This window comes from Babylonia areolata, chromosome 26, assembly GCF_041734735.1.
Source record: "Babylonia areolata isolate BAREFJ2019XMU chromosome 26, ASM4173473v1, whole genome shotgun sequence".
In the NCBI taxonomy this organism is placed as follows: Eukaryota; Metazoa; Mollusca; class Gastropoda; order Neogastropoda; family Buccinidae; genus Babylonia; species Babylonia areolata.
The window spans coordinates 13,478,307-13,498,960 of NC_134901.1; the positions used below are offsets into that span (position 1 = coordinate 13,478,307).

Here is a 20,654-nt window from a genome sequence, read left to right on the forward strand (position 1 = left end):
TCTGATTTGTCACGCATGTTTCTGGTTGTCATAAGGAACAGTGAAATGCAGCAGAAATACACCAGATATTGTCAGCCATCTCCTCAACCACGGTATGGGTAGTCCGTCGGCAGCTTGTACGCTTCAATGGTATAGTTCATCAAACACGGTAACACTAGTCCTTCAAGGGGACACAAAGTGGCTTGGATTTATGGGTTACAGACATATGTTTTAGGTAGTTATGGCTCGTTCAGCACTTTTTAAATGAAATAAATTGTATCTTGAGATAGACAGATAGATAGATAGAGAGAGAGAGAGAGAGAGAGAGAGAGAGAGAGAGCAAAAACAAAAAGAAAAGAAAAGAAATCCTTGAGCAGTCGTTGAGACCGCCATTTTCCACAATGTTGTATCGTCACAAGTACAGAGTCTCACTTTCGCTTTTGGCTGACTTGCGAAGCAGATCGAAACGAATTTGTCAAAACATATGCGCAAGGACTTTCGAAAAGAAAAAAAAAGGGGGGGCGGGGGGGGTGGGGTGGGGTGGGGTGGGGGGTTGTGCAAGGACTGTGTTGGAATGGATTTCGTTTTCGTTCCATATAATTTTGAACTCGAGTTATCGGAAGAACAGTGATGTTAAAACAAGCTGCTGAAACGTCAACACAGATCGTTTTCAGTACCGATGCGGAATCTGCGTGTTTGCCAACCCCGTCGTGCCCTAAGAAAGCACATGTTGCAGAGACAATGATTTGACTGTAGCAACTTTTTAAAACGTTCAATATGATGGGCCTGCAGTTTGAATCACAGAGAACATCCGTTGTTTCTCACAGCCGTTCCAAAGCATGCAAACCTGGAAGTTGGCTTTGAGCACATTTGTTGTAACGTCATAAATGACCTCTTTCCTTTCTAGACAGCCAAGCCCAATATGGCGGCACCCTGTGTTGCCCCATGTTGACAGTTTAAATCAATATAACTGCTTTAATGCGCAGATATGTTTAGGTTAATGCATGGTTTTGTAATTATTTATCCATCTGCCCTCTTTTTGTCCTAAAAGGGTAGTTCCTGGACTCCTTCAGACCCCATGGAGGTAGTCCACCAGAGACAGCAAGCACTCCAAAGCTGAAGTCCTTTGGGTAGTGTAAAGGTAGTCCCCGGCGTCTTCGTACCTGACACAAGGGTAGTCCCTCCCAGTCACGCCCCTTTAGAATTAGTGCATGACTTCCTCAACTCCAGTAAATCATTGCCTGATTCTTCACACTCTGCCTCTGGCTCTACCAGGACGGACCCAGACCAATGCAGGTCTACAAATGGGTAGTCCTTCAGAACAGATACAAAAGCGTAGTCCCTTAGACCATTGTAAGGGTCCTCACACACTGTAAGGGTAACACAACCTGTGCCCCTCAAACCCAGTAACGGTATGGGTAGTCCGTCGGCAGCTTGTACAGAAGAGTGGTCCTTCCCTCAGACCCTACAAGGGTAGCTACCCCAAGCCCCATCAGACTCAATAATGGTAACTACTCTCCAAAAGCCCATCAAACACTCTAGGGGTAGTCCTACCCTCAGACCCTGTAAGGGTAGCTACCCCCAATGCTTCAGTCCTGACCCTATACGGGTAGCTACCTCCCAAAACCCCATCACACACTGTAAGGGTAGTCCTACCAACAGATCCTGTAAAGGTAGCTACCTCCATGCTTCATCAGACCTTCTAGGGGTAGTCCTACCAACAGATCCTGTAAAGGTAGCTACCTCCATGCTTCATCAGACCTTCTAGGGGTAGTCCTACCCTCAGACCCTATAAAAATAGTCAGTTCCCAAAACCCCATCAGATCCCGTAGGGGTAGTACTTCCATCACACATTTTAAGGGTAGCTACCCACTAGCCTCCCGCACCCCCCCCCCCCCTAAGCTCCATCAGACCCTGTAGGGGTAGTCCTTCCCTCAGACATCATAGGGGTAGCTACTCCTACCAACAGACCTTGTAAGGGTAGTTACCCCAAGTCCCACCAGACGCTATAAAGGTAGCTACCCCCAAAGCCCATCCGGGCTCAGACATTATAAGGGTAGTTACCCCCCACCCCCACACCGCCCCCACCAGCTCCATCACACCTTGTAGGGATAGTCCTTCCCTCAGACCCCCCCACCCCGGCCCCCACATACCCCCCATATCCCCCTCACACCCTGTAGGGGTAGTCTCTGAGGTAGTGCTTCATGGCGGTGGGCAGGGGCAGGAGGTCGGTAGACCTGGCGGGCAGGTGGAGGTCCTGCAGACACCTGTTGACGGTGACTCGCGCCAGGTGGGCCAGAGCCGGCGGGGTGTGGCGGAGGGGGGTGGACAGCCGGACCAGCAGGTCCTTGCGCCGGGGGGCCTCCCTCCAGCGGTACTGGGAGCCCTGGGGGTGTTGGCTCAGTGTGGCGTGGAAGTCCAGAAGGTCCAGCACGGTTTCGAACCTGTTGTGAGAGGTGTGAGGGGATACAGACTGTGAGTTTTTTAAAATCATTTTATTTATTTATCTTTTATTCTTATTTTTTCGATTAAATCTTTGATTGTTCAACAGTACATATTATTACTAATACGATACAAGCAAAGACAAAACAGCATCAACAAACTAAAACTGTGCTCCAAAGCTGCACCAGTTTTTAACATTTGGTTTGGTTTGTCGGGGGTGGTTGGTTTGTGGTAGTTGTGGATGAGTGTTGATTAATTCTGTTTTTTGTTGTTGCTTTTTTGTTGTTGTTGTTGTTGTTTAGTTGAGAGAGACAGAGGACATAAAAAAGAAAGAGAAAAGCGTGGAGAAAGATGGGGAAGAGAAAGAAAGAAGAAATGGTGAAATGAAACACACAGAAAGTGAGTGTATCCAACAACAACAACAACAACAAAAGTGATCTCAATTCAAAAGGTGAAATTCAGTCACTGCTGCGAAAAAGTCCGATAGCACGGCATCTGCTCGCAAAGATTTTTCCTTAAAAAAAATTTCTAATCATTTCATTCTAATCTAAAACTGCTATCTCACAGAGAGAGAGAGAGAGACAGACAGACAGAGACAGAGACACAGTGAGAGAGAGACAGAGAGACAGAGAGAGAGAGAGAGAGAGAGAGAGAGAGAGAGCAGATAACAGCGCAATTTCTCAGAAAATCAGGCTCTCCAATATACCCTGACCCCACCCACACCAACAGATCGCGGCAAGCTGCGAAACGAAGTGCTCCTTTCATTGAAACAGCTGAGAGAGAGAGAGAGAGAGAGAGAGAGAGAGAGAGAGAGAGAGAGAGAGAGAGAAACAAAACCATATAAAACTAAACAAAACGAGACAAGTCAAAACTAAACCCATGTGACTACATTACCAAGACCTTAATTACAACCAGCAACGGCTGTGTTGTGAAGAGGTGAGGGAGGGGGCAGAAGAGAGAGACAAGTAGAAGAGTGAGAGAGGGCGGGGGAGGGGGGTTGATGGAGTGGAGAGGTGGGAGACAGAGAGAAGGGTGGGGGTTAGGGTGACGGTGTGGAGAGGGGAGAGAGACAGAGAGAAGGGGAGGGGGGAATGGGTAACGGGGTGGAGGTGTTGAGATGGGGGAGAGACAGGGAGAAAGGGGGGTGGGGGAGTGAGGGGGACGGTGTGGAGATAAGAGGGGAGAAAGAAAGAAGGGGGGGGGGGGGTCAGGGGGGGGTTGAAGAGGTGGAGAGGTAGGAGAAACAGAAAGGTGGGGGTAGGGTGACGGGGTGGAGAGGGGGAGAGAGACAGAGAGAAGGGAGGGGGTAAGGTGATGGGGTGGAGAGGGGGAGGGAGACAGAGAGAAGGGAGAGGGTAAGGTGATGGGATGGAGAGGGGGGAGAGGCAGGGAGAAGGGAGAGGGTAAGGTGATGGGGTGGAGAGGGGGAGAGACAGAGGGAAGGGAGAGGGTAAGGTGATGGGGTGGAGAGGGGGAGGGAGACAGAGAGAAGGGAGGGGGTAAGGTGATGGGGTGGAGAGGGGGAGAGACAGAGGGAAGGGAGAGGGTAAGGTGATGGGGTGAAGAGGGGGGAGAGGCAGGGAGAAGGGAGAGGGTAAGGTGATGGGGTGGAGAGGGGGAAGAGACAGGGAGAAGGGGAGGGGTAAGGTGATGGGGTGGAGAGGGGGGAGAGGCAGGGAGAAGGGGAGGGGTAAGGTGATGGGGTGGAGAGGGGGGAGAGACAGAGAGAAGGGAGAGGGTAAGGTGATGGGGTGGAGAGGGGGAAGAGACAGGGAGAAGGGGAGGGGGTAAGGTGATGGGGTGGAGAGGGGGGAGAGACAGAGAGAAGGGGAGAGGGTAAGGTGATGGGGTAGACAGGGGGAAGAGGCAGGGAGAAGGGAGAGGGTAAGGTGATGGGGTGGAGAGACAAGGAAAAGGGAGGGGGAAGAGGTGACTGTGATGGGGTGGAGAGGGGGGAGAGGCAGGGAGAGGGTAAGGTGATGGGGTGGAGAGGGGGGAGAGACAGGGAAAAGGGAGGGGGAAGAGGTGACGGTGACGGGGTGGAGAGGGGGGAGAGGCAGGGAGAAGGGAGGGGGTAAGGTGATGGGGTGGAGAGGGGGGAGAGACAGAGAGAAGGGGAGGGGGTAAGGTGATGGGGTGGAGAGGGGGAAGAGACAGGGAGAAGGGGAGGGGGTAAGGTGATGGGGTGGAGAGGGGGGACAGACAGGGAGAAGGGAGAGGGTAAGGTGATGGGGTGGAGAGGGGGAGAGACAGAGGGAAGGGAGAGGGTAAGGTGATGGGGTGGAGAGGGGGAGGGAGACAGAGAGAAGGGAGGGGGTAAGGTGATGGGGTGGAGAGGGGGAAGAGGCAGGGAGAAGGGAGAGGGTAAGGTGATGGGGTGGAGAGGGGGAGAGAGACAGGGAGAAGGGAAAGGGTAAGGTGATGGGGTGGAGAGGGGGAGAGAGAAAGGGAGAAGGGGAGGGGGTAAGGTGATGGGGTGGAGAGAGACAGGGAGAAGGGGAGGGGGTAAGGTGATGGGGTGGAGAGGGGGGAGAGACAGAGGGAAGGGAGAGGGTAAGGTGATGGGGTGAAGAGGGGGGAGAGGCAGGGAGAAGGGAGAGGGTAAGGTGATGGGGTGGAGAGGGGGAAGAGACAGGGAGAAGGGGAGGGGTAAGGTGATGGGGTGGAGAGGGGGGAGAGACAGGGAGAAGGGGAGGGGTAAGGTGATGGGGTGGAGAGGGGGGAGAGACAGAGAGAAGGGAGAGGGTAAGGTGATGGGGTGGAGAGGGGGAAGAGACAGGGAGAAGGGGAGGGGGTAAGGTGATGGGGTGGAGAGGGGGGAGAGACAGAGAGAAGGGGAGAGGGTAAGGTGATGGGGTAGACAGGGGGAAGAGGCAGGGAGAAGGGAGAGGGTAAGGTGATGGGGTGGAGAGACAAGGAAAAGGGAGGGGGAAGAGGTGACGGTGATGGGGTGGAGAGGGGGGAGAGACAGTGAGAGGGTAAGGTGATGGGGTGGAGAGGGGGGAGAGACAGGGAAAAGGGAGGGGGAAGAGGTGACGGTGACGGGGTGGAGAGGGGGGAGAGGCAGGGAGAAGGGAGGGGGTAAGGTGATGGGGTGGAGAGGGGGGAGAGGCAGGGAGAAGGGAGAGGGTAAGGTGATGGGGTGGAGAGAGGGGAGAGACAGGGAGAGGGTAAGGTGATGGGGTGGAGAGGGGGGAGAGACAGGGAAAAGGGAGGGGGAAGAGGTGACGGTGACGGGGTGGAGAGGGGGGGAGAGGCAGGGAGAAGGGAGGGGGTAAGGTGATGGGGTGGAGAGAGGGGAGAGACAGGGAGAAGGGAGAGGGTAAGGTGATGGGGTGGAGAGAGGGGAGAGACAGGGAGAGGGTAAGGTGATGGGGTGGAGAGGGGGGAGAGACAGGGAAAAGGGAGGGGGAAGAGGTGACGGTGACGGGGTGGAGAGGGGGGAGAGGCAGGGAGAAGGGAGGGGGTAAGGTGATGGGGTGGAGAGGGGGGAGAGGCAGGGAGAAGGGAGGGGGTAAGGTGATGGGGTGGAGAGGGGGGGAGAGGCAGGGAGAAGGGAGAGGGTAAGGTGATGGGGTGGAGAGGGGGGAGAGGCAGGGAGAAGGGAGAGGGTAAGGTGATGGGGTGGAGAGAGGGGAGAGACAGGGAGAAGAGAGGGGGATGAGGTGACGGTGACGGGGTGGAGAGGGGGGAGAGGCAGGGAGAAGGGAGGGGGTAAGGTGATGGGCTGGAGAGGGGGGAGAGGCAGGGAGAAGGGAGGGGGTAAGGTGATGGGGTGGAGAGAGGGGAGAGACAGGGAGAAGGGAGGGGGAAGAGGTGACGGTGACGGTGTTGAGAGGGGGGAGAGACAGGGAGAAAGGGGGGGGAGTGATGGGTACGGGGTGGAGAGGGGAGAAAGAAACAAGGGGGCGGGGGGTGAGGTATGGAGAGGGGAGAAAGACAGAGAGAAGAGTCAGGGAGGTTGACGGAGTGGAAAACAGCCCGATTTCAAGGAAACCAAAAGCATGTGTCAGGGCCCCCGATGTAAAACCAGCGCGCTGGAGTCCTTTAGCCCCAGCGTCGCCTTAAAATGAAACGCAAACTGCACTTTCTTCTGTGTCTTCCTTCCAACAGCCAGACAGGAAATGTGCAGTCATTAATACAATGCCAGCGTCTGCACGAAGCGTGATTTCCTTTCACTAAAACCCAAGCTGTAAAATGACTGTTAGCTTCAACTCGGTGGCTCGATTAACCAAGGTGACAGTTTCAGTGTCAGTTTCAGTCTCAAGGAGACGGAGGCGGCAAAACGTCCGGACTGATTCATACATACATTCCAACACGTCTGCTTAAAAAAAAACTAAAAAAAACAAACAACAAAAACAGATGCTTGACCCACGCTAAAACAAGCCGCTGGTGAGATCTTGAGGGGCGACAGTTTACCGGCAGTCATCATTGATTTTCGTCAGTTAAGCCCCTGGAATCAAAACCAACGGCGACCGACAACGGACGTTTCTTTGATGACGCGCTTTCTACACATCAACACTCTGGACTCAAGACCTGTTTTAACAGACGTCCGGAAACAACAACAACAACAATCACAACAGCAACAACAAGAACTTGCACGACACTCAGTGACGCCAGCTTTACACACCCGGCGTTCATTTCATTATCAGTCATAATAGAACGCACCACAACAAGCAGGTCCTTGCATGACGCAATGTCGCCACAGTAAAATTCAATACTGCCACCTGCGGGGATAGGAGACCTTTATGGTCTGTTGGGCTGTTCCTTTGTTGGTAGTGCCCAGGTTTAACGTGTAGTGACGTCGACCACCACTCTGAATGAGAAAATCGACGAGGGCAGGCCGAGGTAAGTGGGGACTGGGGAGGAGGGTGGGAAGGGCTAGAGACCCTGCATGGTGTCACACTGACGTCAGTCACTGATGACGACACCACCTTAAGGTGGACAGTGTAATGAGGGGACATCCTGCTCCTACTTACCCCGATTCCGCCCAGGGATATTTTTGCTATCTTTTAATCTTTTTTTTTTTTTACAAACATTTATTCATTTATATATCTATTTATTTTGGCAGTAAGGCAGTTTTACAAAGAATTCAGTGTATAAAACGTCCAGAATGAAACCAATAATTATTAACAACAAAACAAGACTGACAGCAATGACAATACAATAACAAAAAGGACAACAACAAGAACAACAAAAACACAACAATGATGATGATGATGATGATGATGTGCATACACTCCACGCCTCTCAGGCTGCTGATCAGGCATCTGTATAGCAGATGTGGTGCAGTACATGCTTGGATCTGTCAGAACGCAGTGACAACTCCTTGATGAAATGAAACCGAAACCGAAACTGAAACTGCGGGACACGAAATGCCACGCTCTCGACTGACGATTCGCGGAACCAGACTGAGTAGTGGGCGCCCCCTCTTGAGTGAAGACCACGGCGTCAGATCTAAATCTGTGCTGCTGCAAAGTCCAACCCTCGAGTTCACCACACACAGGAAGTAGGAATGGAAACGGAAACCCGGTGACTCTTCATCGTCTTTGTTGCTGGACTGCGACTTCCACGTTCACTGGAATACACGAGAGGACTTCTACGTGTATGACTGTTTTTACTCCCTTAATGTAGGCAGACGTATTCCGTTTTCGGGGTGGGGGATGGGGGAGGGGTGCATGCCGAGTATTTTCTTGTTTGTATTTGTTTTTTTTAAATTTTTATCACAACAGATTTCTCTGTGCGAAATTCGGGCTGCTCTCCCCAGGGAGAGCGCGTCGCTACACTACAGCGCCACACATTTTATTTCCTGCATGCAGTTTGATTTGTTTTTCCAATCGAAGTGGATTTTTTCTACAGAGTTTTGCCAGGAACAACCCTTTTCTTGCCGTGGGTTCTTTTACGTGCGCTAAGTGCATGCTGCACACGGGACCTCGGTTTATCGTCTCATCCGAATGACTAGCGTCCAGACCACCACTCAAGGTCTAGTGGAGGGGGAGAAAATATCGGCGGCTGAGCCGTGATTCGAACCAGCGCGCTTAGATTCTTTCGCTTCCTATGCGGACGCGTTACCTCTAGGCCATCACTCCATAACGCACCGAACGCTGATATGGATTACGGGATTTTTAACGTGCGTCTTTGATCTTTTCCATGCGTTTTCACACGTAGGGGGGGTTCAGGCACTAGCAGGTCTGCACATCTGTTGATCTGGAAGGTCGGAAAAATCTCCTCCCTTTACCGCCGTGACTTTGTTTCGAAACCGGGACCCTCATACTAAAAGTACAACGCTTTAACCACTCGGCTGTTACGGCCGTCGATCAACAGCTATATAAATTATCACCATTGTCATCCCTTCATCTCACCACAAGTATGGAAGTGGGAATGAAAACTGAAACCGGTTGCTCTGAGTAGCCACAAAAAATTTCATCTTCACCGTCTTTTTTTCTTTTTTTTTTTTTTTTCGCCTTCTTAATTTCAAATTTTTATGAGGATAAGGATTATCACAACAAAATATACAGAAACAAAAAGATGGTGTTCTGAGAAAAACGTAAAAAATAGCTTGGTCTTAACCGATTTATGGATAAGCTACTTTTTGCCCACCACCCAAAACAAAAACAAAACCCTGCCCACCTCCAAAAAAATTGACAATAAGTATCCGGCTGCCAAATTACTCTTTCTCTCTCTCTCTCTTTGTGTGTGTGTGTGTGTGTGTGTGTGTGTGTGCGCGCGTGTGTGTGTGTGTGTGTGTGTGTGTGTGTGGTTACCTATTTTCTTTTTTATCGTCTTATTAATAACTGTTTAGATTTTACGCTTAACATTTAATGAAACGACCATGAGATGGGAGACGAGGAGGAGGATATGCGCGCATGTGTGTGTGTGGGGGGGGGGGGGGGGGGGGAGGGGGGGTGCGGGTGGTGGTTTGTGTGCATGCGTGGGTGTGTTTGTGTGTGTGTGTATGTGTGGGGTGTGCATGCGTGGGTGTGCGCAGTTGGCATTATAGTTTCCTTTTAATGTCCATACACACACACACACACATATATATATATATATCAGTAAAGAAAAAATCTTTTCAGTGTCACTGTCAAAGCGCGAAATGCTCTGAAGTTACGCGCTCTAGAAATAGCCTCAGATAATGATATAAAACAAAATTCGCTTGATTAGCATATAAAAGTGTGGTGTGTATAATTTTTTTTCTTCCTTCCTTTCTTCTTTGCAAGTTATGTCTTTCTTCCTTTATTCTGTAATTCATGTTTAAGTGTGTAAGATTTTCGAGACATTCAGGCGTCTTGAAAATAAACAAACAAACAAACCAAACAAACTCATAAATTGGGAAAAAAATGGGTACATATCTTTGTCTTTATCTACGGAAAAATGGCCATTTCAAAAGACCACACATTTTGTCCTGTTAGCTCTGTAACAACAAACTATAAAAAATGAAAATAAAAAATATATATTAAAAAACTGTGAAGTGTTCTGCATTTCTTCACTCGAAACGATCATCCGTTTCCCAGAAACGCCGAGCATCGAAAGGGTTTGGAAAAGGTAAGGTTGTGTGTGTGTGTGTGTGTGTGTGTGTGTGTGTGTGTGTGTGTGTGTGTGTGTGTGTGTGATAATAATGATAGCAATAACAATAATGATATTTAATCATGATGCTACTACTACTACTAATAATAACAATAGGCTAATGATGATGATGATCATGTTGATAATAATAATTAAAAAACAACAACAAAAAACCCCCACACAAATAACAATAAAACACAAAACAAAACAAAGGCAGACTGGGATTATTTCTTACAACAAACATAACCACGCTGACCAATGAATCAGTCGATGCACTGACCAGTACCGCAACGCACAACAGATAAGACACGACAGTCTTTCACAACGTGACAACTGACAGCGCACAATGAAAGACAAAACAAGACAGTAAAGATAAGAAACTAAACAAAAGACACGATGAACTATTAACAAGACAGGAAGAACAATAAATTCACCATGAACTATAATGCAAGGCAAGACTGAACATTTTTCTTTCAAGTTCCCCAGAGTGCACCATGAACGATAAAACAAGACAAGGAAAAACAATAAATTCCCCAAAGTACATCATAAACAATAAACAAACAACTGAGCAAAATGAATAAATATATCTAAATAAATTCAGTCCCCAGAACATACTACGAACAATATAACAAGACACGAAAATAATAAACTCCCAAAAGCACACCATGAACATTAAAACAAGGCAACGAAAACAACACAGACTAAACAAATAAAAACAACACACACACACACACACACACACACACACACACACAGCCACAGCACTTCACAAAACAAGACCAGAAATAAATCCTCAAAGAGAAACAACAACTGATCAAAACATTCATTGCGTCATGCATATCAAAGTGAGCTCAATGAAAATCATATACAAATGACAAACAGAAACATGTTGACCCCCCAAAAAACATCCGTCAATTTTACACACACACACACACACACACACACACACACACACACATATATATATATATATATATATAGAGAGAGAGAGAGAGAGAGAGAGTTGACGCATGATTTTTTTTTTCCACGCCATTGAAACGTTACGATTTCAAAACTTTTCGGGCGTCTGCACAAAAAAATAAAAAGCATATTATTTCTTTCACTTCACGTTAAAATCTTCTTTCTTTTTTTTCTAAATAAGTTATGGAAATTTTTCACATTTTTCCGGCCACTTAAATGTGAAAAGATTCCAAATCTTTGACCGTGTGAGGAGGAAAAAAAGAAGAAAAAAGGAGGAAAAAAAGAGAAGACTTTCGCAAATACCGATTTCTATCCTCCATAAAGAACTACGAAATACGAGCCTACCAGAACTGATAGCAATATATCCTTCTAGAACAACCATGAAACAAGAGTCTACCACTTGTACCAGCATATCTATGTCTATACCAGCATATCTGTATCTGTACAGCATCGAGGCGTCAGTTTTCAATCTTGGCAACTCTTCCACTGCACGCAGGAATGAATCCAATGTTTTCATTTTAAGGTCGACGTTCTTCGGAGAATAGGTCACCCCCACTATTTCCTGGAAAAACCCGTTCACCGTATAAGGGCACAGAGAGGTGGGAGGGTGGTGGGAGGAGATAGGCAAGGAGAGAAAGAGAGGTGGGGAGAGAGGGAGATTGGGAGACAGTCTGACAGAAAAATGAAAGATAGACAGACAGACAGACAGCGGACACAGAGAGGAAAGGAAGGCCGGAGTGATGGAGGGAGAACGTGTTTGTGTACTATGCGCGCGCGCGCGCGCGCGCGTGTGTGTGTGTGCGCGCGCGCGGGGGGGAAAGAGGCTTTGAGTGCATGCTTGTGGCATAAATGTGGTTGCAAGACTGCGAGCGCTCGCGCACGCATGTACATGTTTATTATGAATGATTCTTTTCACTCAGTCATTATTTATTCGTCAATGAGAACAAAACGAAATGTATGCACGAAACAAAGAACGAAGAAAAGCCGCGCGGGCTAGCAAACCAGTAGAGATAGAGGAGGGGGGGGGGGGGGGGGGGGAGAGGAGAGTGAGTAAGAGAGAGAGAGAGACAAACAGACAGACAGACAAACAGACAGACGGAAAAACGAAACGATACGAATTTTCTTGCAAGAGGATAATGGAATATGCAGGATTACTTAATTCTTTTTTTTTTAACATCCAGCCCTGTGGTTGAAAAAACAAAGAAGAGAAAATGAACACACAGTACACAGATTGACAGAGAGAGAGAGGAGAGGGGTGGGAAGAGAGAAAGAGAGAGAGAGAGAGAGAGAGAGAGAGAGAGAGAGAGAGAGAGAGAGACTGACAGACATACAGAGACAAACAGGCGGAGAGACAGACAAACAGACGGACAGAAAGACACACGGAAAGAGAGATTGTCAATTTAAAATTTGGCCGACACACAGGAGGTCACAGTCTTCCGTCAAGTCGCAAAAAAAAAAAAAAAAAAAAAAAAAAAAAAAATCTTCACGTGAATGTGAGCACACTGTGATTTAACAACAAACATTTTCAGTAAAAGAATGCCGGAATAGATAAATACATAATAAATAAATGAACACACAAACAAACAAACAAACAAATAAATAAATAAAGTTATTAAAAAAAAGAAGACAGAATAAATAGATGATAGAATGAAAGAATGAAATAATTCTTCTTCTTCTTTCCGTTACACGACCAACATCGACTTGCCGATGACTCTGTCGTGGTTCATGCATGCTGGGTATTTTCGTGTCTCCATAACCCACCGAACACTGACATAGGTTACAGGATCTTTAACGTGCGTATTTGATCTTCTGCGTGCGCATACACACGAAGGGGGTTCAGGCACTAGCAGGTCTGCACATATGTTGACCTGGGAGATCGGAAAAATCTCCACCCTTTTCCCACCAGGCGCCGTTACCGTGATTCGAACCCGGGACCCTCAGATTGAAAGTCCAACGCTTAAACTACTGGGCTATAAATAAAAATCAATGAATAAATTGATAAATTATTAATGAATGAGAAAAAAAACAAACAAAAAAAACCCGGTTCCTTTCCGTCCTCTTCACACGAAAATAGTTTGAATATTGGAGCAGTAGCAGTAGATGTTAATGGCTCAAACAGACGATACGAAGGTTGTGACTCGAAAGCAACTGGGTCAGGCCGTGATAAATAGTCCACTGATCTCGACATGACAGTTCTCGGAAAACTCCAGACAAGGAATTCATGTTACAAAACACGTCCTTAAGGGGGCCCACTCTCTCTGTGTTGCGACCACTATACGGTACTTCACGTGGCTGAATTCTTTTGGTGTGTGTGTGTGTGTGTGTGTGTGTGTGTGTTTCTATGTTTCTGTCTCTGACTCTCTTTCTCCCCCCCCCACCCCCACTCTCTCTGTCTCGTTACATTTCATGTCGCTGGCTCAGAGGCCGACACATTTTGTGAATAGCAAAACCGCACCTGTTTTCTGATCTTCTTTTTTGTTTGTTTGTTTTTCCTCTCTCCTAATTTTTGTTTTTTATCTTCTTCTTCTTGTTTTTCATTTAGACCCTCGCCAGCTGTCTTTGCATTACTTGATATCTGGCGAATTTTAAAAGCAACTTTCTGTGTTTGCAGATAAGACAAGTACTCATTTTCGTTAAATGTGTTATTTTCATATCAGTGACAGTGTAGTTTTTTCCGGTGTTTTGTGGTTTGTGTGCGTGTACCTACTGTACGCTAGTCGCTAGTTTTGTGGCAAATTTTGCGATGTATTGTGTGCCGAATAAACAAGTGCAGAACTAGCGATGTTTCAGCGTTAAATAAATGTTGTTGTTTTTAATCTGTTTGTCTATTTATCATTTTATCTTATCTGATCAATGTACCAATTAACCAGTCAATTAATTAACAATGACTGAATGAATTGCTGTTTCCACTCATTCAGAACAAAACTTCCCAAAACTTGTCAAATGCCAACCGTTCATCATAAAATGTGTGGGTTTTTTGTTGTTGTATTTTCTTTCTTCGTTTCTTTCATTTTCAACAACAACAGAAAATACTTCGTGAAGCGGTGACAATTTCCTCGAGAGTAATATAATAAGCATGTTAAAGTGGAAATCTAGCGACAATAATTATTATCAACACAGTTGTTACTACTATGACTGATAATGTTGACTATATATACTACAAAATCATTGATTGAATATTCTATACGACACGCATCTCCAATGACTCTATAGCATACAAATAAATAAACCATGACATTGGGAGAAGGAAGAACACAAGAACGAAACGAAGAGTGAATCGGTCGACTCATGTAAATGCAGTGTGTGCGGGTTTCTTAAGACAGCCATGCCGTTACGCACAAAACAAAAAGAATATTGAACGGAAAAATAATAAGAAGTTGAGAAGAAGGGAAAATGAGGAGGAGGAGGAGGAGAAAAAGAAGAAGAAGAAGAAGAAGAGGGGTGGACGAGGAGATGCTGAGAAATAGTAAAAGAACAACAACGAGTGAACACACACACGCACACACACACACACACGCACACACACACACACACGCGCGCACGCACACACACACACACACCACAACCCACGGACTTACATAGAATGCATACAAGTAGAAAATATATAAACAAATATAATTATGTTTTAAGTCCGTGGCCCCAACCACACCACATCCCTCAGACAGATCCCCACCCACCCACCCTCCCATCCACAACACACCCATACATCTCCACCCCAACTCCCAACTCCCACCCCTGTCCCCAGCCCTGACATCTGCTGAGCCCACCCCACCCACCTGGGCAGAACGGACTTGAGGGGGTGTTCACAGTCCATCTGGAAGAGGCCCTTCTCGTAGCGGATCCTGACGGAGGTGGGTCCCCGCTCCGTCTTGATGCTGACGGCGAACAGGAACCTGCTGTCCGAGCTGCCCCTGACCAGGAAGGTGCCCAGCGGACAGTCCTGCAGCAAGGCCCGCGCGCCGTCCGAGTTCAGGTCCGGGTAGTAGCAGCAGGCGTCCTGCAGGCACTTCGTGCTCCGCTCCAGCCGCTCTAAGTCCGTCTGGCACAGAGCTTTGCTGCTGCTCCTCCTCCGTCTGGCCGCCACCCGGGGTACCACCGGCAAGGGAGGGAGCGGGTGAGAGGTGGGGAGGGGGAGGGGGCTGGTGGGGAAAGCGGTGTCGGTGGGGCTGGGCAGGGGGTCCCCTATGGACCACCGCCCGCTGTCCGCTGACTCCGTGCTGCTGTTGGAACTGGTCCTCGCCGGGGGCAGCAGGGGGAGCAGGGAGATGCCCGGGGGTCTGAGGTCAGGTGACATGAGGGGTGGGGAGGTGGGGGATCTGAGGTCAGCTGACAGGGCCGGAAGGTGCAGGCCAAAGCTGTTCCCTGACAGAGGGTTCCGTGAAGGACTTGGTGCTTGGCTCAGTGTGCAGTCACACGGAGGAGGTGACGCGGGTGGCGTGAAAACGTGATGAGTTGAGGTCAAGGCCACTACAGAACTCGGCAGGACCCTCGGTAAAGGGATTTCTGGAACACTGGACGTCTTGCCCACTGCTGAACTTGCCACAGAGTTTTGTTCAGAACATGACGGACTATGAAAGACATGAGAAGACAAGATATGACCTGAAGAAGGGTTTGGTGTGGATAGTGGTGACCCGCCGTGGGCAGGATGATTCTGAAAGTCGGCTGGAGATAAGGGCCAAATGAACAGTGTAGGGCTTGGCAGAGGACTGGCTGTGGAGCTTGAGGTGCTGTCCGCAGCAGACCGTGCGGCACAGCTGGGAGAACAGCATGGCGTTAGCCTTGGGGTGGGGCTGAAAGAAAAGCTTGATGCACCGCCTGCAAGAGGACTAGACAGTGGAGCTGGGAAAGGGATTGACGTTGGGCGAGGCGCACTGCTCGAGGCACCGTTGGCTGCAGGACTTCCCGTGCAGTGCGGGAAGAGGAAGGGAAAGCCGCGGTCAGCGCAGTGGTCAACACAGTGGACAGTATTGCTGCTGCAGCATGGTGTCCGGGCCGGCACGCCGGGTCCGTGGTGTCCGCAAAGACACGCTGAAAGCTGAGGTGTAGAACGGTTCCCTTCCCTGTGCATGGTGAGGGTCATTGCTCCTCCAACATCCGGGGCTCCTCCTCTCTCCACCGCTGTCCGCACACACCGCTCCACCACACACATACGCTGCTCAGGCCTGGACACACACAGCGGACAGGGCCCAGGGCTACGTGGCACCCCCTCCTCCCCGGATCTGCTGCCGGCCGGACACTGGGGCACGACACTCCCGGACCTGACGGCTACACACCAATCACCGTTCTCCGCTGGACACTGAGCAATGGGGGGAGCAGTGGGCTGACCAGCTGTATTACTGTCCCGGGGGAAACATAGAGGACACGTCCCCTCTACTGTGGTCATGGCGCTGGCAGACCGGTCGGTTTGTCGCCTTTCCCCCTCTGTTCCGTTGCTGTTTGGGTGTGTAGGAGACGGCGTTATTTCCTCCACCTCTTTCCCCGGATCGTGTAGCGGAGAAGCTGGCAGTACGGTTTGTCTGTCTGTGTTGCTGGGAGGAGAGCCGGCGCTCTCTCTCTTCACAACACCGTCACGGAAAGAATTCGCCCTGCAGCTGCCGCCCCCACTGTCGGTCAACACACACATCTCCCTGTCCCCACCGCCGGACGGGCAACTCATCCTCTGCTCCAGGTGTCCTCCCTCACTGGCGGCAGCTGAAGACACTGGCAAACTCTCAGCCTGGTTGCGGTCTCTCTGAAGTCGGCCCATGAAAAACCTCGCCCGCTCCTGCCGGTGACGAGGCGAAGGCAGTAGAGTGTCAGCTAGCAGACTGTGGCCAGGCAATGAGCTCAGGGCCCGCTCTCTCATTGCTGTGCACGCTAGGGCGGAGCGACTCCAAGTGTCGGCTGTCACTCAACTGTGGAACTCCACTAATAATAACAAGGACTCTTACAGTATACACTTGAAACAACCTCGTCCGCACCAGCCACAGCTTGACGCACTCGGTACTATCGTCGAGCGTTTATTTCAGACCACCGCTGTTGTCAGTATGTCCGCTTGCTCAACCCGCAGTACCACGAAGGCGATCCCCCTAACCTGTGCTTGGTGCGCGACAGTTTTTACCCCATAAGGTGTTGCTTTGTTCCAGGAAACGTTGGCTTTGGTTTCGACGAAGGGTCAGCGCTGAAAATAGTATCGAAACGTCAGAACGGGAAATCCCGATTATGCGAACACCAACCCGCAAACGACAACCCCTTTGAAGCTGAACATCCTGCAAACGACTTGCAAAACTGAGCGAACGAATAAGATGAAACAAAACCAGTGCACATACTGGGCAAGAAATAATGTGTTTGTTTCTTCAATAAAATTCTTTAAAGTCGATTCAGTTTTTAAAAAAATCACACGAAAGGAATGATATACACGGTTATTCTAACCATAAGTATGTTAAAAACCACAACCAAAATACCTGTTACATACGTCAGTACTATGGGATGTCCAGTCATAGCCACATATATAAAACTGACGGCAGCGTTCTATTTTAGTTCGAATGGATTTCGTGAGCCACTTCAGCACCCCATCCCCTCCAACCGCACTCGCCCCTACCCACTTTATCTGGAGTGATTATCCACACTGCACCCACTCGTTGTTATTGGACACAACACTGTCTTGAGACAGAGAGCTCCAGCTGATCGTCTCATAGTCATACATTATTCGTAGATATCGTAAAAATTCTACCGGGATATTTCCCCTTTTAGTTCCCCCACGCCCCGCCCTACACCCTCCGCATCCCACCACTCCCTTTTTAGTTCTGAGCAGAACGCTTACTCCATATGATCACACACACACACACACACACACACACACACACATATATATATATATATATATATACACGCACGCACACACGCACACACACACACAGTCAGCCAGCCAGCCAGCCTATCAGTCAGCCAGCCAGGAAGAACTCAGTCACGGCTTACCGATTCCTCCAACCCGGATCTCACGACCACCTATCACACACTCACACACAGACGACAGACAGACAGACACTGGCAGACAGACAGACAGACAGACAGACAGACAGACACACACACACACACACACACACACACACAGTATGATCGGGGGCCTGAAGTCACTCCCACATTATGTCTTCTTCGAAAAGTCTTGGCTGCCCGAACGTTTCCGGATTTACCTTTATCAATATTCACAACGTTCCATGCTTTCCGATTGGCTACCGATGGCGGGGAGTGTGAAGGGGTATGGTGGTGGTGAGAGAGTGACTCCAGGGAGTGGGTGGTGGGAAGGAGTGGGAGAGCAGGGGGAAGGTGGTAGTGGAAGATTAGTTGACTTGGCGCGCTATTTTTTTCTTCTTTTTTCAAGCTTTTATTCTTCTCCTACCGCTTCCCACTTTTTTCTTTTGACACTGGTTGTGTGTGTGTGTTTCTTTCTTTCATTCTTCTTCTTCTTAAAAAAAGAAAAGAAAAAAAGAATGTAATTCAAATGTTAAGGTTTGGGCGATTTCATGGAAGTGGATATTTTCGTGATGTGAGATTTTGACACGTATGTGTGTCATTGTGTGTGTGTGTGTGTGTGTGTGTGTGTGTGTGTGTGTGTGTGTGTGTGTGTGTGCGCGCGCGCGTGCTCTTGTGTGTGTGTGTGTGTGTGTGTGTGTGTGTGTGTGTGTGTGTGTGTGTGTGTGTGTGTGTAGCATTTCTTTTTCTTCTGAGAAATGACATTTCTCCTTGTGAAATTCGGGATACACTCTCAGTGCGTTGCTGTAAAAAAAGCGCCACCTTTTATTCATTTTGTTTTTTGTTTGTTTATTTATTTATTCATTTGTTTATCTCTCTATTTTCATAGGCTACCACTTCACCTGTGTGTGTGTGTGTGTGTGTGTGTGTGAAGCGTGTGTATGTATGCATGTATGATGAATATCATAATAATAATAACGATTTAATAAACACACAAAATATAAAACATCTTCAAAGACTACATGTTACATCATCTATCGTCATCAAATGTATACTGACAAAAAGCCTAAGGTTTGGGCGATTTCATGGAAGTGGATCTTTTCGTGTTGTGGGATTTTCACACGTATATCGTGCGTGCGTGCGAAAAAAATCGAACTTCCCAGTTGCTCGCCACCAACCACGAAACACGCTGTTTATCCTGCTTCAGTAACACCCGGACTACCCCCACGGCTAACGATACATCCTGGGTCAGCAAATTCCTGTACTGTAGCGGCAGGAAAACATTTCCGTGAATGAGGTGTGTGGTGACCAAGTATTTATTTCTGACTGAGTCACAAAAATACCGGCTGCTAAATATGGCCTTTTGAACAGGGACAGAACAAAGCTCTTTGACCCGAACACGATGCAGTGGTGAACTTTTCATTGAGTGAGCTGCTTTCGACGAAGAACACACACACACACACACACACACACACACACACACACAGAAGACATGCACACCTACATACATACATACATGCATACATACACAGGACACAAACACACACACAAGACACAGAAAAAGACACAGGCACAGACAGACAGACAAACGGACAGACAGAAACACACACACACACACACACACACAGGAAAATCGTTGTTAAATAGTCCAATTGGGTTGCTGTTATTTTTTTTTTTAAGTTTGGAAGTTATTGTTTTAGCCAGATTGTTGTAAATGTTGTGATTTTTCCCCCTTACCCTTTCCCTCCTTCCTCCCCTCCCTCCCTCCCCCTTTTTGTGTCTAATATCACTTAATGTGGATAGACATTAAATGAATTAAACAAAGGAAAAGACAGAGACAGACAGCCACACACACACACACACACACACACACACACACACAAAAGCGTGACTCTCGATTCTAAAAGCAGTTTTTTTCAAGCTGGCACAACCGATGGGCACGGAGCCATGATAACAGGGCTGACCGAAAAGAACGCCACAAAACTAATCCCCAAACTCCCAAATCACGTCTAATCACGTCTATTACTAACCCCTGTCAACCCTGTATCCCCCCAAACTCACCATTCACTCCCCCACCTCCACCCCCTCCTCCTGTCCTACCTTTTAAACGGTAACATTCAAATGTGAAAATTAATACTTTAACAAAGTGTCTACATTCACCAGTATGTTTGACGGGACATTGAACACATTTCCTTCTCCACCTCCTCCTCCTCATTCTCTACGTCAAATCTGCCGCCGGATACAGTGGAAGAGAAGTTTAGTTACAGTCGTGTTGTAGTAAATGTGCTATTCCAGAATTATATGCTTCTGAAGTGTGGTATTCTGACACACTCTTCAACAGAGCATCAGAGAAAAACAGAAAAAAGAAAAAGTTTCACATCATGGCGAAGAAAAAAAAGAAGAAGAAAAAAAAAGTTTCAAATGCAGTCATGGAAAAAAAGACATCAATAGGCAAACCACAATTATCTGGCAGTCGGCACCCCTATCACTATTTTTTTCTTTATTTTAACAGAGAAACAAGTCGTCGACCGATAAGAGAAGAACCTGAAATTATCCAGAAATTGTATGACTTGGCCTTGGATTAGAGCTGTCTTGCACCTGAGTGCAGAATGTTATCACTCGCGTTGGTAATTTCATCTTTCTCAAAATGTTTGAGATAACCAGAACATATTCACTATCAACTGGATCAAAGGGAAAAATGAGTAGCTGCTGATATTACACCGACTATATTTGTGATGTATTATCTCCATATACACACA

The 20,654-nt window shown here is 48.0% G+C and overlaps 1 protein-coding gene across 1 annotated transcript; it reads right to left on the reverse strand.

The window, feature by feature from the left end:
* Positions 1–1,645: 1,645 nt before the first annotated feature.
* On the reverse strand, positions 1,646–17,248 carry LOC143300205 (uncharacterized). Its single transcript, XM_076613769.1, has 2 exons — positions 14,721–17,248; positions 1,646–2,423 (listed from the first exon to the last, which is right to left on the reverse strand). Exons 1-2 carry the CDS (start codon positions 16,787–16,789, stop codon positions 2,147–2,149), a joined length of 2,346 nt encoding a protein of 781 aa, XP_076469884.1. The 5' UTR covers positions 16,790–17,248; the 3' UTR covers positions 1,646–2,146.
* Positions 17,249–20,654: the final 3,406 nt, after the last annotated feature.

Excerpts from the sequence above, each read along its gene's own strand:
- LOC143300205 (XM_076613769.1), bottom strand. The coding sequence starts at position 16,789 with ATGAGAGAGCGGGCCCTGAGCTCATTGCCTGGCCACAGTCTGCTAGCT. Across the intron at positions 2,424-14,720 it reads CTCAAGTCCGTTCTGCCCAG|GTTCGAAACCGTGCTGGACC; the intron begins GTGGGTGGGGTG and ends CTCTCACAACAG.